This window comes from Neolamprologus multifasciatus, chromosome 12 (assembly GCF_963576455.1).
Source record: "Neolamprologus multifasciatus chromosome 12, fNeoMul1.2, whole genome shotgun sequence".
Taxonomy (NCBI): Eukaryota; Metazoa; Chordata; class Actinopteri; order Cichliformes; family Cichlidae; genus Neolamprologus; species Neolamprologus multifasciatus.
In genome coordinates, this window is record NC_140450.1 from 13,100,836 (window position 1) to 13,116,480 (window position 15,645).

The 15,645-nt window shown below is 41.2% G+C and overlaps 1 protein-coding gene across 5 annotated transcripts; it reads left to right on the forward strand.

Annotated features, from left to right (window-relative positions):
• The first annotated feature begins 790 nt into the window (after positions 1 to 790).
• lzts3b (leucine zipper, putative tumor suppressor family member 3b) lies at positions 791 to 15,645 on the forward strand. 5 transcript variants are annotated; one of them, XM_085180192.1, is made up of 8 exons: positions 791 to 1,041; positions 3,811 to 4,760; positions 5,515 to 5,985; positions 6,078 to 6,245; positions 6,793 to 6,921; positions 7,434 to 7,625; positions 8,804 to 9,034; positions 10,908 to 15,645. In XM_085180192.1, exons 2-8 carry the CDS (start codon positions 3,927 to 3,929, stop codon positions 12,012 to 12,014), a joined length of 3,132 nt encoding a protein of 1,043 aa, XP_085036318.1. In that variant the 5' UTR covers positions 791 to 1,041; positions 3,811 to 3,926; the 3' UTR covers positions 12,015 to 15,645. The 5 variants fall into 5 exon arrangements, with proteins under 5 accessions (XP_085036318.1, XP_085036319.1, XP_085036322.1 ...); XM_085180193.1 differs by having other exon boundaries at positions 791 to 999; XM_085180194.1 differs by having other exon boundaries at positions 794 to 1,041; positions 3,935 to 4,760.

The following is a 15,645-nucleotide window of genomic DNA, read 5'->3' on the forward strand; positions in this document are numbered from 1 at the left end:
GAGGACATAAATGAATGAGCTGGTTCTCAGGAGGCTGTGTTTGGACTTTGGGAGAAAGTCAGAGAACTCAAACAAACATGGGAAGAAAAAAGGCCCACACAGCAAGACCCCAGGCCGGATTCGAACCCAGGGCCACGTCACCAAGGTGCACCAAGTCCTACTGTATGTCTGTAAATTACAAAAGTGAAAAGATGTAGCCCAGGACAATTATTTTAGCTGTATGTTTTATTTTAGATGACTCTTATCTAAAATCTGTGGTTCTATTTTGTTCTAGGCACATTTTCCACAATAAACATTACTGCTTTTGATTTACAGCTCACTGCTCTGTTTCTTCACAATCTAATACACTGCATCCCAGGCAGACAGACGAAAATAGTGACTGGCTGGAGATCATAGAGAATGAAAAGCTGGAGAATAAGATATTTGATTCAGACACTGGTAGATACCAAAACAGAGCAAAAAGAAGCAGACAGAGACAAACCTGCAAATGAATGATCCTTTTGTTCTGAATCATCAGGCTTCTTATATATGTAACATATAAATATATGGGGAAAGATGTGTCAGTGTTGAGTATGTTGCATTGCCAAAAAAAATCACGTGTCCTTTGTTTCATATGCGTTATGATTATGAAGATTAAGATGACATTTACCATCCAACCATCCATCCATCCGAGGAACTGTCCAGCATATAATACCTCTATAGGTTTTTCCCGGGGGAGAGCACTGGATGAGTGCCAAAAGGGGGCGTTTGTATCGTGCAGCCGGAGGGGCGGGACCAAAGGTGGGTGTGTGTCTCTCAGCTGATACGCGTATCAACCGACCGACTCCATCATCAGCATCCGACGCTGACAGCGGTCGAAGACAGCATCCTTAATATTACCGAGCCACGGCATCAACGCGGAATAATTCCGAGCCCGACCGACCAGGACTGACGTCTCTGTCTTTTAACATTATTGTTTGTTGGGGCTGCCATCTTACAAAACCGCCAAGCTGCAAAATAGTGAGTAGCCTTTGATGATGGACCGCCAGGATGCTACAATCGGTAAATCAAAGCCACTGCATGATACGTCGTCAATGTCAATGACGATCTGCATTTTAATCTCGATTCATTTTTCCCAGCCAGCGAGGGTCGTGCGCTTGTGTTTTGGCACAGGCCTAGCAAGTAATTGTTTGGGAGCGCAGTCGATTCAGGGCTTGATGCGGATGCTGCTAAAGCCGCCCTTGCCGCCCAGGGATGCAGAGAAAACGGAGAGAGGGAGTCGTGAGGGGAGGGGAATGAGGCAGAGCAGCAGACAGATAGGCAGTGTATTTTTTACTACTACTACTATTCACCCAAGTGGAAGTAAACCTCTAGTAAATGGCCTGAGAAAGGGAAGTGCATTGCTTGCTCTATCTATCGATCGATCGATCTACTGTATGATTTTGGTTGGTGTAAAAATATCCTGAATCCTATTTTGCGATTCAGAGTAGTGGGTGGCTGCAGATTATACACATATAAACATAGCTTATATAGGCCATATCAAGGCTTCTGTGTTCTTATCCTTCTCTACAGAGTATATGCTCCTCAGAGTTCCCTGTTTATTTGGCAAACCAAGCTAAAAAAATGAATGCACTCTGTTATATCAGTTTTGTGATATATTCTGCTTTCTTAGATTCAGTTTTAGATGTTGGTTCGGTTTTGTGGCTGGTTTTGTTTTCAGGGTTGTTGAATTTTATTTTTGGCCTGTACTAGACAAAATAAGTAAACTGCTAACAGGCCACAAAGAGATTCAAGTGGCACTCACCAATAGTCCCAGGTTGGACTCAGATGGTAATGTTGTTATGTTTAGCATTAGGGTTTCCACTGAGAGATGTGTGTAACATGTAGTCTTCTTTCACCGAAAGGCACTCATAAAATGAATAGAAACCACAATCATTGCAGTGCAGTTCAGGTCACTTCAAATAACATATTTCATATATGTGCTTTTCTTAAAGCTGTTTTAGAGACATGTCAATTCCACTTTATGGTAATTTCATTATAGTTTGTGTTGCTGCTGAATTGTACACCATTGCCCTTCTTTTATTGTAGAAATAGTAGAAACCCTATCTACATAGCCAGAAGCAGATACACCTGCTGGGAGAAACATGAGCTGTGGATCCTTGTTGAGTCTTAGAAACCAGCCAGAATACCAGTAAACTGTCTGAGTGTGACTATTTGGTTGAACGCACATTTGTTTATGCATGTTTTCCATGGAAATAAACGCTACTGACTGTGACTACAGTAAATGGGAAGGGTATTTACAGGCCTCTCTGATAGACTGGACTCCTAATTGCATAACATGCAAAAAAGAAAAAAAAAACACATTTACCTTGGAGTATTTAAGATGTATTATTAGTGGATGATTGCAAATAAATTTGCTGTTAATCAAATATTCAACAGCCTGAGCTGTTGCACTGTTTGCCCGGTGGATAAACCAGGCTTAAGTATAGTAATGTAGGTCCGCAGAAGTAAAAACTACATCTTCTACAATGATGCAAAGTTATTCCAGAGCTGATATCCAACTGCTTTAACTGGGTGTACCTAATAAACTGGCCACATCAACAGGAATACACTTTGTGCAAAGTTTACACAGTCCTGCAATAAGAACATTTTTTTGCAGCAGTTTTGATGTTGAGATTCCAAAATAAAGATGTTGGAGATAAGTTGACAAAGCTCCGTGGTATTTTTTGGTCACTGGTGATATTTGTGTTGGTTTGTGCCACACTACAGATGTTCTCAATGTTCTCAACAGGTCCTTTTCCTGTTTACATGCTCCAAAATGTACTGAGCATAACATCATTAGCCTTATACCCAATGACTTCCATATAAGCCCAGTTTGGATGCTGTGATTTTTCTCAGATGCCCACTATAGAAAATAACCTTCTATACAATGCACTGGTTACCATCTATATGTGTGATTAGTGTTTACAGTATTTCCTCACAGCTCCACCCTAAACCCACTCTATCTGGATTTCTGTGATTCCTGGTGTTTGATTTCTATCACAGTTGCTTAGAAAGAGGTCTGACAGGAAAGTATAATAGACCACAAACATCATCACATGTACATATCAAGTTCTTTTATAGTTTTTTTTTAATGGGTTAAGTGAGATGTTGTTTTATGTTGCAATATTGTTCCATTATTTTTATACATTGTGTAGGAGTTATGTCTGAGGAGGAAGCAAAGGAAAAAAATCAGGGAATGAAACTACATCTATCTGATGCAAAGCAAACAAAAAAGAATAATTGTGAGCTTTCCTCAAAAAAACAGGCTGTGATTGTTGCAGGGCTGGGTTTTTTTGCACTGTATTCCTGGATTTGTGACCATAGAAAAAGGGAAAACAAACAAGCTAACAAAACAAACAAACAATAGACACATACCCTCATCCTCCAGCTCAGTGATGCTAATGGACACTAAATCTGCATAGTCCGTGTTTTGTGTTGGACTGGTATAAGTGACCTGTTCACACTATATCTCATAACTTATGAACATAAACAAAAAAGTCTGAAATTAGTTTGAGAATTTTCACTTTTACTTAGAACATGTTTACAGAGATTAGTGTTGTGATTTCATCATCAAGCTGGAGAAAGTCTTATTTTTATGTTTTTTTTTCCCTCACTATGCACACAGTTGTCCAGACTTATCTATCTGACCCTTTTCATTTTTATCATGGTGGGAGGACCACGCTGCCCCTGTATGTGGGCTGGAATCTCTTCTGCAGTTGTTATTGTATAACTAGTCATTATGCAATTACAATATTGTATAACTCCTTTCGTTTTTCTGTGTTCCTCTAGTGTGTGTGCCCCCACTACCTGCATTAGGTTGTGATGACCCACACTACTTCCAAATGTATCTGTGACCCTCCCCAATCCTGACTCCTAACCTCTAATCCTGACCTTTGACCCCCACTATGGGCAGTGTTGGCAGTGGGGTGGCAGGAGAGCAGGAGTTTGCCATGAAGTCTGTGGGCACGAGGACCACCCTGCCCCGAGCACCTCCTCTCTCTCGCCGTTGCCCTGCTGATCGCAGCTGCAGCGCAGAGCGGCTGCCACGCCCCCCAGCGACAATATCAGACGGGACGGCCTCTAGCGATGAACGAGGGAGTGTTAGTATCGGGACTGGGACCTGTACCGGGACTGACCGGCCCACCGAAACAGCCTCCTCCACCAACACTGAATGCACCATGACAGCCCCGTCCAACAACAACCAGTTGGACTGTGGCAACGGAGCGGGCAGGAGGGAGTGGGAGAGGCAGCGTGAGAGGGGGAGAGACAGGGACCGGGACCGAGACTGGGACCGGGAGAGGTTAGAGAGGGAACGAGAGAGGGAGAGGAACCGGGAGAGGGAGCGGGAAAGAGTGGAGAGGGAGAGGCTGGAACGTGAGAGGGAACGTGAGAGGGAGCGAGCCAGAGAGAGGGAACGAGAGAGGATTGAAAGGGAGAAGATAGAAAGGGAGAGAGAGCGCGAGAGAGAGAGGGAGAGGGAGCGAGAAAGAGAGAGGCTGGAGAACGAGAGGATGGAAAGAGAGCGAGAGAGGGAAATGCAGGCTGCAGGTTTAGATGTTTGTGGGAACATTGTGGGTCGAGGGGCCAGTGAGAAGAGCAGTGTTGGGATGAGCCAACACCAGCACAGAGAGATGGCAGCCGTCAGAGCCGACAGCGAGAACAATCCAGCCAGCCATAACCACAACCCTCCCAACCACAACCCGCCCAAGATCATGCCTGTGTCAGGAAAACTTGAACAGGTACTTCACACACAGCAGGTCAGCACCTTCAGAGAGGGATTCAAAACAAATCTATTGGGTTACAAGTATGTTTTAACTCAAACTACTCAAAAACATTCTGCCTCAAAATGAAATAATTCCTTTTTTTTCTCATTATTTTATTAAGAAACAGTGTAGACAGTGTGTAAACAGTTAATCTTTTCTATGTTGTTTTCCAAAATCTTCAGAATAAAGCACCATCTTTCCACAAACTGTTTCTTTGCTGAGGTTTTTGTGGAGAGCTACTAACACAAAGCAATTTTTTTTTAAAAAGATGGCAACTTTATTTGGATGTCAAAGATTATTGAAGCTGTATATTAACGTTCACAAGCAATAACTTTTAAAAAGCATGAGTCTGTAAAATGATCTCGTGTTTTTCGTGAGATCTGCTTAGGCTGCTGCCCCCATGACCTGGTCCTGGATAAGCGGAAGATGATGGATGGATGGAGATCTGTAAAAACAGATAGTTATAGTAACCATCAAAAACATATACTTGAGGAATATAATGCATGCAACGTGGAAAATGAGTATTAGTAGGAAGAAATAACTTCAAAAACTCTTGTTTTAAGTGGTTTTAAATACATAATACTTTAATAATATCAGGTGCAGCATTCAAATACACAATATCATCATTTTATTGCTGAAATTTGTACTTTTGTCTGTAAACTGTAGCTCATATGGCTCACTTTTTTTTTTTTGACTGTCCTTCTTCTGTCCCTCTTCTTGTCTTTCACAGGCAATGCAGAACAACTCAGGCCTTGTGCGTCCTTCTGCATTCAAGCCAGTGGTGCCCAAGAGCTTCCACTCCATGCAGAATCTGGTAGGCCAGGCAGGAGGGGCTGGAAATGAGGGAAAGCATGAGGGAAGGAGTGAAGGGTTCAGCGAGGGCAGAGTAGGCAGGAGAGGCAGGGATGGAGGAGGAGGTGAGTCAGGAGAGGTCCCAGAAGCCCTGCTCCTTGATCAGGACAGCCCAGTGAGGGTTAGCAGAAGTGATGGAGGGGGAACTGGTAATGAAGTGGTTCAGGGAGGCATGTCCGATTCAGGGAGAAACTCCCTGACCAGTCTGCCCACCTACACGGGCTCAGGGTCTGGTTGTGGACCCCCAGCAGTCCTGGGGCCTCTCAGTGCTTCTACCAGCCACATCAACAGATTGGGCATGGTTGGAGCCGCTGCAGGCCTAGAGAAGCTGGAGAAGCCTGGCTACCAGGTGCAGCCATCATCCATGCTTGCTTTGTCTAAGACTAAATGGGCCCTGCTCTTATCATATTTGATGTACCGTGATGTGTTTCTCACCTTCAGAATGGGATCAGCGCCTCAGACAGTGGCCGGTCCTCCTCAGGAAAGAGCTCTTCGTCCTATCAGAGGCTGAGCCACCTGAGTGACGCTCCAGCACCTCTACGCCCCTCTCCCTCCTCGGATGACATCATCCAGGACCTCGAGGATCGCTTGTGGGAGAAAGAGCAAGAGGTCAGAGCCCGCTCAAAAATATCTGACACATGTTAGCATTTAAAGGGCCATCTCACCTCAGACATGAGTTCATGATTTTTTTTATTTTATCTATTGATTTATTTTTTGTTTGTTTTGATTTACATTCTCAGATTTCTTTTCCAAAATGGCTACCACACCAGTACATTTGAGATTAATGACATTTCAATTTTTGTACACAGAACTTAAAAACATAGAGAAAAAACGTGAGATCATTTCTTTGATTTAATCAAATGTGACTTAGGTTGGCCCATTGTATTTGGATGAAACTAAACTGTATCATTCCCAAACTGTTAATAATAGTTATTATTATTATTTACCCTATAAATAATGTGATATAATTGATGCAACAATGTGAACACGGCCGCATAGGTGAAAATTGTAAAGATTAAGATTTGGATTTGCTTTAAACACCTGAGAATTAAATCTGTCACATTTTACAAATACTACATTCCTCACACATAAAGTTTACTGCCTTCCTACAGTCTGATAGAGTTTCCACTTCCATATGCTGCTTTCCTTTCATCAGGTGCAGCATATGCGCAGAAACCTGGACCAAAGTGAGGCAGCGATCATTCAGGTGTTTGAGGAGAAGCAACGTGTCTGGGAGCGACAGATGGATGAGCTGAGACAAAACTATGCCTCACGTCTGCAGCAGGTGACTTCATTGCAAACGTTCATGCAAAATAATGTTAAGGTGCATTTGCACTTTGTTTTCTTTACTCCAAACAAAAATGATGGAAAGTTTATTAAAGAAATTCAAAGTTAGTTGTGCTAACGTCACATTTTTCTTTTTAAATTAGTCCAATTTAGAGTTTATAATATTTTATTTTTAAATCAATATGTAAGTATTTATGACATGTATCTCTGCATTATATGAAAATGTATTAGGATAGGTTCAAGTGATGGTTGTAAAAGAATTTCTATTACAGTTTAAAAACTTTTAGAAAAGCTACATGTGAAGTAGATGTAAGCTTTTAAATGGTTAATATGTCACTCAAGAAATAAGAAAATATAGCTAAAATCCAGTATATTATAAAAAGCATTTAAACACTATACATGTTCTAAACTTTCACAGCTTAATGTATCAGTGTATGTTATTAACTTGTCTAATCATACACTGGGTCTTCCAAGTATATATATGTTCAAAGCTTACATTTTCATCTGCAGGTTACCCGTCGTGCTCAGCGTTCCCAGACTGCCCTGCAGGCCCAGATAACCCGTCTGTCCCAGGACAAAAGGAGGCTCCAGGAGGAGATGGCGGCTCTGTTGGCCCAGAGAGAGGAGCTGGAGAGAAAATGTTTGGATTACAGGAAGGAGCAGGCTGACATCTTGCCTCGTCTGGAGGAGACCAAATGGGAGGTGAGATGCGAGGACATGTCGAGATGTTGGGATTGATGAGCACTCAGAATATGTGCATGTGTGTGGGAAATTAACTTTGCTGTGTAATTTTAAAAGTGGTCAAACAGGTTGTGATTCTTTATTTAAAAAATAAGACTTTTTTCTGAAGGAAAAGCATATGTTGACGCCTTGTGTTTGATTTTAAAAGAGGGATTATTGCTTATTCTGTGAAAATCTACTTAAGTGATATAGATAGAATATTGACTTATCAAATTATTATTTTTAAAACTACTGGGTGAGGTGATAAGAAAGAAAACTGTCGCCAAATATGTTCAAAGTATGAAGGTCACAAATATTTTGTCCCCAGACTCAAATGAAAAATGGTTCAACCTGTTGCAAAAGAACTAAGGAAACCTTCATATAATAGTAACTGAGCACCAAGATAAAGGCATATCGCAGCCTGAATACAACATTTTTATCAGTGAAAGTTTACCAAAAGGCATTTTGACCAGTCTCAATAATTTAAAAGGAATACCTTTTGGACAGCTAAGACAAATTAAGGTCCTTGGATTAAGTCACATTAGCTGTAAAAGTCCCCACTATGCTGATTTATAAGTTGTGTGAGGAGGTGTCTAATGAAGACGAAATCAGAGTTGTCAATCACAGATCATGGCTTCATCAAACAGTGCTGCTCTCCTGAGACCTGGTATGAGTCTTGATCTTGATCTTTATGGAAAACAGTGTAAAGTTGTTTGGAGAAGGTACAGCTGAACTTCAGAGCAGTTTTCTCAGACAGTCAAACCATCACATGGAACGCCCATTAAGTGCCACAGAAAGCATTTGACTGGACAGTTAATCTCAAAAGGGAGCAGTACACTATGTTAGGTTAAAGGTTTCTGTATTTTTGGCGATGCTATTTTGCAATGCAAGTGCTGATGCAGATGTGTTTTAAGTTCTGTTTATATTTGCTTGTCGGTTAGCAAGACTACATCAAAAACCAAATGTCATTAAAGTTAGAAAATTGGACCACAGCAACTTCTTGTATTAGTTAAAATAAATGTTTACACAGAAAATCAAATGCGGGACGTCTTTTTCTTTTTTTTTTATTGAAGTTTTGCATGTATGCAATCTGTCTGTATGAAATGAGATAGGGAGCACATTTACAAAATATCTCTCACTGTCTAACCTTCCTGTGGCAGGTGTGCCAAAAAGCAGGAGAGATCTCCTTGCTGAAGCAGCAGCTGAGGGAAAGTCAGGCTGAAGTGACCCAGCGAGCTGGAGAGATGGTGGCCCTGAGAGGCCAGCTAAAGGAGCTCAATGCCCAGCTGAGGGAACGGGAGGAGGTCATGCTGGGCCTGAAAGACTCCTACAGCAGCAAGAGTGTGGAGCTGGAGAAGTGTGAGGGAGAGCTGAGGAGGACTCTGTCTGAGGTAGGTTTTCAGTCACACCTGAGGACTAAACAATGAGGATTAAAAATAACAAAAAGCAAAATCATATGAATACTTTATATTAGATTAGATTAGATGAAACTTTATTAATCCCTCGGGTGGGTTCCTCCAGGAAATTCAGTTTCCAGTAGCACAGCACCGACAGAAGTTGCATGTTACAGATACAATAAGGGGAATGAGAGTAAGAATATAAGCATAAATATACCATATATACATATATAAATACAGAATATATAATATGGATAAATAGGATTGCACATTTGAGTGAATATATTGCACAGTGATTATTGCAAATGGTGAATGGCCTGTATTTGTATAGCGCTTTACTTAGTCCCTACGGACCCCAAAGTACTTTACACTACATTCAGTCATCCACCCATTCACACACACATTCACACACTGGTGATGGCAAGCTACATTGCCATCAAGTCGAATATAAGAAAAAAATATTGCAAATATTGCACAGTGTAAAAAAACACTGCAGCTCAGATGTTCCTGCCCTCCCTCTCCCCTCCAGTGAGGAGTTAAACAGTCTGATAGCGTGTGTGACAAAGTTTTGACAAAGAGTTTTTAAGTCTGTTGCTTTTTGACTTCGGGAGAAGCAACCTGTCGTTGAATAGGCTCCTCTCCTCTTTACGACCGTGTGCAGAGGATGCCCAGCATTGTCCATAATGTCCAGCAGTTTCTTTAATGTCCTTTTCTCTGCCACTGTCACCAGAGTATATAAATATATAAATCAATCATTCATTAATATATTACATAAAAAATAAAAGTAGCTGATTAAACTGAATTGGTCTCATAAAATATGCCTTAGCTTCCCCTGTATAAAAGATTCAGCACAGTCATATTTAATACATTAATTTCAATATGTTCGTAAGGGTTTGTAATTGAATTAATGAGTCCAGCACTGGTTCAGTGTACCTGCTGAAGCTCTGAATCAACAGATACCAAACAGCACAGATGGATATTCAGAATAGTTTCTTTTTCAATTTTATGCACATAAATATAATCAAGATTCAAGATTACTGAATGAAGATTCACTTAATCTCAGACAAGATCTCAAACTACCGATGAAAGTTAGTCTATGTGGCTAAATATATTTACAAGATGAATTACAAGATATAGAAATACAAGATAATTAATATGTATTGCATTCTCTATATAAATATAAACATATACATAAACAATAAGCAAAATGTCATAATTACAGGCCTAAAGATCATTATCCAGGCCTTTGATAACATACTTCACATTCTTTACATTTACTGCCATCATTATGTGATGCCAGCATGCTTTCTATGTTACTGTAAAATAATAATAAAACATTATTTCATGACCCGTGGCCCACTTGTTTGGTGCAGATTGAAAATTAAGACAATCGAAACAATCGAAGCCCAGATTTTGCATTTAGTGGAGAAAGCTGGCTGCTTCAGGGTCCACAAAAAGTGCAACACAGTGCCGCTCGCACTCCGAAGCAGTCGGGAAATAATTTACAACAAGTGAGATTGTCGGATTGGGATGTTTACCACCAAATCTAGATTGTTGTGTGTTTAATCCTCAAAATCCTTTGGAGGGATTTCAAAAACTTGGCAAGGAGACTAGGACAAATTGGGGATTGGGCAACATTATATATAACAGCTGCAACATTTTTTTTTTTCCTTTTGTGCTGAATGAGCTCATAATCAGCTTACACACATAGAGTAAAATGTCTGTGTACCTTGGTTATTTTTTAGTTAAGGAGGCGTGTTTACAGTCTTTTGAAATGAAACATATACATGTGTCCTATGCTAAAGCACACATAGATTGAGTTCAAATAAGGTTTCCTATAATAGCTGTTACCTTTTCCTTTCTGCAGGTGACCATCCTCAGAGAGAAGCTGGGTGTATTTGAAGCGGAGGTGCTAAGTTTAAAACGGGCTCTGAGTGAAGTGAGCAGAGGGGCAGAAGTTGTTGTGAGCCCTAACTTAGCTGCTGCAGGGCTGCTGCCTCCATGGGGAGGTGTCCACTGCCCACGAAACCCAAATGAGCCCCCAACAAACTCCCTCACCCCCACGTCTGACACCCTGCTAAGCCTTCAGAGTGATGAAGCCAAAGCCCAAAGGCAGGAAGCTCAGAGGCAAGAGAGGCAACAGCGCGAAGAAGCTCAGTGGCGTGACGTGCAGCAACGGCAAGACGCGCACGTTCCACAGGACCTTCAGATGCGTCAGGATGCCCAAATCCGACCAGAGGCCCAACTCCGCCAGGAGGCACAGCTGCGCCAAGAGGCTCACCTGCGTCATGAAGCCCAGATCCGTCAAGAGGTCCAACTACGCCAAGAAGCGCAGCTGCGTCAAGAAGCGCAGCTGCGTCAAGAAGCGCAGCTCCGTCAGGAGGCCCAACTTCGCCATGAGGCTCAAATGCGTCAAGAGGCCCAGCTACGTCACGAGTCCCAACTCTGCCAGGATGGTCATCAGCCACAGAGGGTCCAGGAGGGTCACTGGGATGAAGCGGGGGAGCTGCGTAGGCAGCTAGAGCAGTTGCAGGCTGCATTACGGCTGGAGCGACAGCAACGGGAACGTCAGGCCCTCAACTTTGACCAGGAGCGCCACACCTGGCAGGACGAGAAGGAACGGGTTTTGAAATACCAGGCACAGCTGCAGCTCAGCTATGTGGAAACACTGCAGAAGAACCAGGCCTTGGAAAAACGTATGAGCCAGCTGGGAGCTAAACAAACCACAACCACCACCACCACCACTGTTACCACTATCACCACTACTTCCCCCACCTCCTCTAATTCTCCACCTCCACCAACACCAGCTCTCTCACCTCTGTCTCCTCAGCCTCTGCCTTCTCTCTCTGGCCCTATCGCCCTCACCCTCTCTCCACCTTGTGAAGACCAAAAGGGCCCTCCTTCCCTCCACCAGCTTGCGCCTCCCTGGGCAGGACCCTCACGCCTGGAAAGGATTGAGTCAACTGAGATATAGAGACACCTCCATGGAGGAAATTCTCCATTTCGCACCATTCACAGTGACCAAGGCCTCTCACACAAAGCCACTTCAGCATACAGTAGAAAAACAATTCAGTCTACAATAGAATAAACCAGTACAGTCTGACATACTTTTCAAAGCAACCATAGACACAAAGCAGCAACAGGAGCCGACTGTTAAAATGCAACAAGAACAAAGTCATCTGAACAGGATCTTAACAACACGAATCATTATCAATGATATTTTCAAGCTCCTAAGCAGCCTTTCTATCACTGGTTGCTAATTGCAGCATCCAACATAATCAGTGTTCATGGAAAGTGTGCCACGCTAACGGATGGCAGCAAAACAAAATATTAAATGACGGTGTTTAGATTACAGCGCTAAAACACGAGTCATTTAATGCCAATGCTAGAAAAGGACCAAGACAATCAGGGATATTGTCAGAAACGATCAACAGGAATATAATGTGGTATTTATTCATTGTAAGTCTGTGTCACTGGTTATGTAAAAGTAGAATTAGTGGTCAGAGTGTGTGATGTTAACATTTTTGGCCAGAGAGCGCCTTACTCCAGTCTTTCCAGCATGTGTATGCTGGGAACAGTTAGTGGTGGTGGTGGGGGGGGTCAAGTGTGATGATTTCAGCGCTTTAATCGCGACCTTAATTATCAGCAAACCAGTCAAACATAAGTGTGGCTGGACTATTTAATTTGTAATCCCAGCAGTTAGTAACGTCAGCGGTCTCGCAGACTGATTCAGTTTATTTCGAGTCATTTCATGCACAGGGTCCATAACACGTGGCCCATTTAAACACATTATTAAGACCAACAGAGTTTATATTTTCTACAAATTGAATTTAAATAGATATGTTTAGCAGATAATCAGCCCCAAATGCAGGCAGAACAGGTTTCAGGACACAGGAGAACGTGGTTCACCTTCGCTCCAGTATTCCTGCGGTGACTAACAATGAACACCAGGGGTCACTGGAGAGCTTTCACCGCTCCGCTAGCAGATGATGTGAATGGAAGCACACAATTTGAATTTGGTTATTATGATAATTGTGTCATTCACAGCCAAGACATCTGTCAAAGCAGTACTTATCCCCAAAGTTAAAAATTTTATAGAATGTATGATAATCTAGAAAGAAATACTTATAATAGTTATAGATTGTACATTTTTGTGTACGAGAGAAAGCGAGAGCGTGTGCGAGCGTGTGCGTGCATGTGTGTAAACATATGAAAGGCTTCAGCTTATGAGATTGAGGATAGAGGGACTAGTGGCAATAGAGCAAGTGAAGATATAATATAAGCAAAGGGGGATTTTCTCTACAGTAACATGTACATCAAAGCTTGTGAGACTTACATTTCAAACTGAGGGGGTGTGTTTATGCTGGAAAGTCTTACTTTCTTCTGTATATTTCGTTTCGATAAAGCAGGGGATAAGGAAGTGAAAAGAAAATCAGACGAGTGGAGAGTCTGCCCCTTTAAAGGGAGAATTCAGGCTAACTGCACTATGTAGTTTCCTACACACAAGTTATGATGTACAGTAGACTCAGATGTGAATATCATGGCTTTTATATGTGTTGTTTATGCCAGCATACAAAGATGTTGCTCAAGAATATTAACTTATCTCTAAGGTATTATATAGTATTATCATCTTTATTACTGTTATTATATTATGGTGAACTGACAGAGAAAAAAATATGTGCCATTTGAGCTTTCCTTTATGTGGTTTTTGTTTTTGTTTTTGTTTGTTTTTTAACTGTGTAGATAGCCTATCGGCCTACCATGATGGTGCAATCATAGCAACCCTGTCCAAAAATGATGTTCCTTTTTGATGTAGGTGATAAATGTAGTTACAGTATTGCATTGTTTAGAGAACAAAATGCCACCGATTTTATACATATTTCCAATTTATTGTTTGCATTTATGTTACTAGTACTGCTCTGGCTTGATTAAAACCCACCTCTTGGTTAAATTCAGCAGAACTAATAAAGATATGTGAATAATTCAACCCTTTTAGTTCTTCAGTTGTCCTTATGTTTAAGACTAAACATTTGATTCTGGAAATCAAGTTTGAAAAATCTGACCAAAAGAAATATTTGAATATAATGATATATGAAATAATTATTATTACGCTCTGAGTTAGCACTTCAGAGCAAAAAGGCTGTCTGTTTAAATTCAAATTTATCAGGATAAATTTGTACATGCTCTCTGTCCCTCATTCTGGGTACCCCTGTTTACATCACCATCCACATATATGTATGTTCTAAATTGGCCATAGGTGTGAATGTGAACATGAGCTGGTGTCTGTCTCGCGCCCCAAAGAAAGCTGCTGTCGAGACAGATGATGGATGGAAGTTGTTACACTGTCTCTTAAAGCAGTGGTTTCCCATTCATTCCCCTCAGATTATTTACAAAGTAGAAGGATTTAAAAATAAAATCAGTCATTTTTTTTCTTTATACTTCTAAAAAGCTCTAAAAAGCATTGTCCAGTGGTGAAAGAGGTATTCAGCACTTATAAATAAACAAAAAACAAATGCTACACTACAGCAATATATTAGTATACATTATATTTTGTCACATAGTCATTAGAAGCAATATATTTGAGCAAAAGATTAATGTAGGTTTAGCGAATTTACTTTGAGTTCAACTTACTGACCACTTTGTCAGACACACCTGCAATTTAGGCATGCAGGCGCATCCTGAAGATTAAACTGTCCATCAGAATAGGGAAGAAAGGCGACTGAAGTTTGTTGTTTGTAGTAGTCGATCTGGTCTGCCTACTGCAAAACCTGCTGGGCAACTGCAATTTGCCCACACAAACATCTCTACGGTTTACAGAAAATGGTCTGTAAATCAACCATTCTAAGTAGAAATGCCTTGTGCCAAAGGTCAGAGGAGAATGGCCAGACTGCCTGAAGATAAGAGGAAGGAAACAGCAACTCCAATAACTACTTGTTACAACCAAGGTATACAGAAAAGCATGTCTGAATGCACAATTATCCTTGAAGCAGGTGGAGTACAGCAGCAGAAGACCACAAGTGTAACTCATGTGAGCTAAGACTCACCAAAATTCAGTGACAAAAGATTGTAAACTGTTGCCTGGTCAGATGAGTCTCAGTTTCTGGTGTGAATTGTAGATGGTAGAGTCTAAATTTTTGTAAACAAGCTGAAATCATGGATCCATTCTGCCTTGTATCAACTGTTGAATATTGTTGCAGATCGTATTTTCTAATAGCTGCTTTCAGCAGGATAACTTTTTTTTTTTTTTTTTTTTTTTTTGCCTGTCCCATTTGGATCTTTAGCCATCAGAATTGTTGTCTGAAGGCCAAGAAAGATGCCAAGTGGATTTACTTTACCAAGTGAATCATCATGGCCTTGCCATATTGGTCCATTTGATTGACCTTTATTATAATTATGTATTTATTTTATTTTCGTTTTTTAAAGACAGGACAGACATGACTGGGGGATAGGACAGGGAGAAAGAATGAAACAAAGAGAGGGAGAGAAAGAAAAATAGAGGGGAGAAGAGATGGTGAGAAAGGGGGGAAGAAAAAAAAGAAAAACAAACAAAACACCTGGATCACCTGTATGGAGATAAAAAACCAGAAGATAAAACAAACAACAAA

What these genes read in the sequence shown, in the direction of transcription:
- lzts3b (XM_085180192.1), top strand. Translation starts at nt 3,927, where the DNA reads ATGGGCAGTGTTGGCAGTGGGGTGGCAGGAGAGCAGGAGTTTGCCATG. An exon ending in TGTCAGGAAAACTTGAACAG is followed by an intron (nt 4,761 to 5,514) that starts GTACTTCACACA and finishes TGTCTTTCACAG; the next exon opens with GCAATGCAGAACAACTCAGG. An exon ending in TGGAGAAGCCTGGCTACCAG is followed by an intron (nt 5,986 to 6,077) that starts GTGCAGCCATCA and finishes TCTCACCTTCAG; the next exon opens with AATGGGATCAGCGCCTCAGA.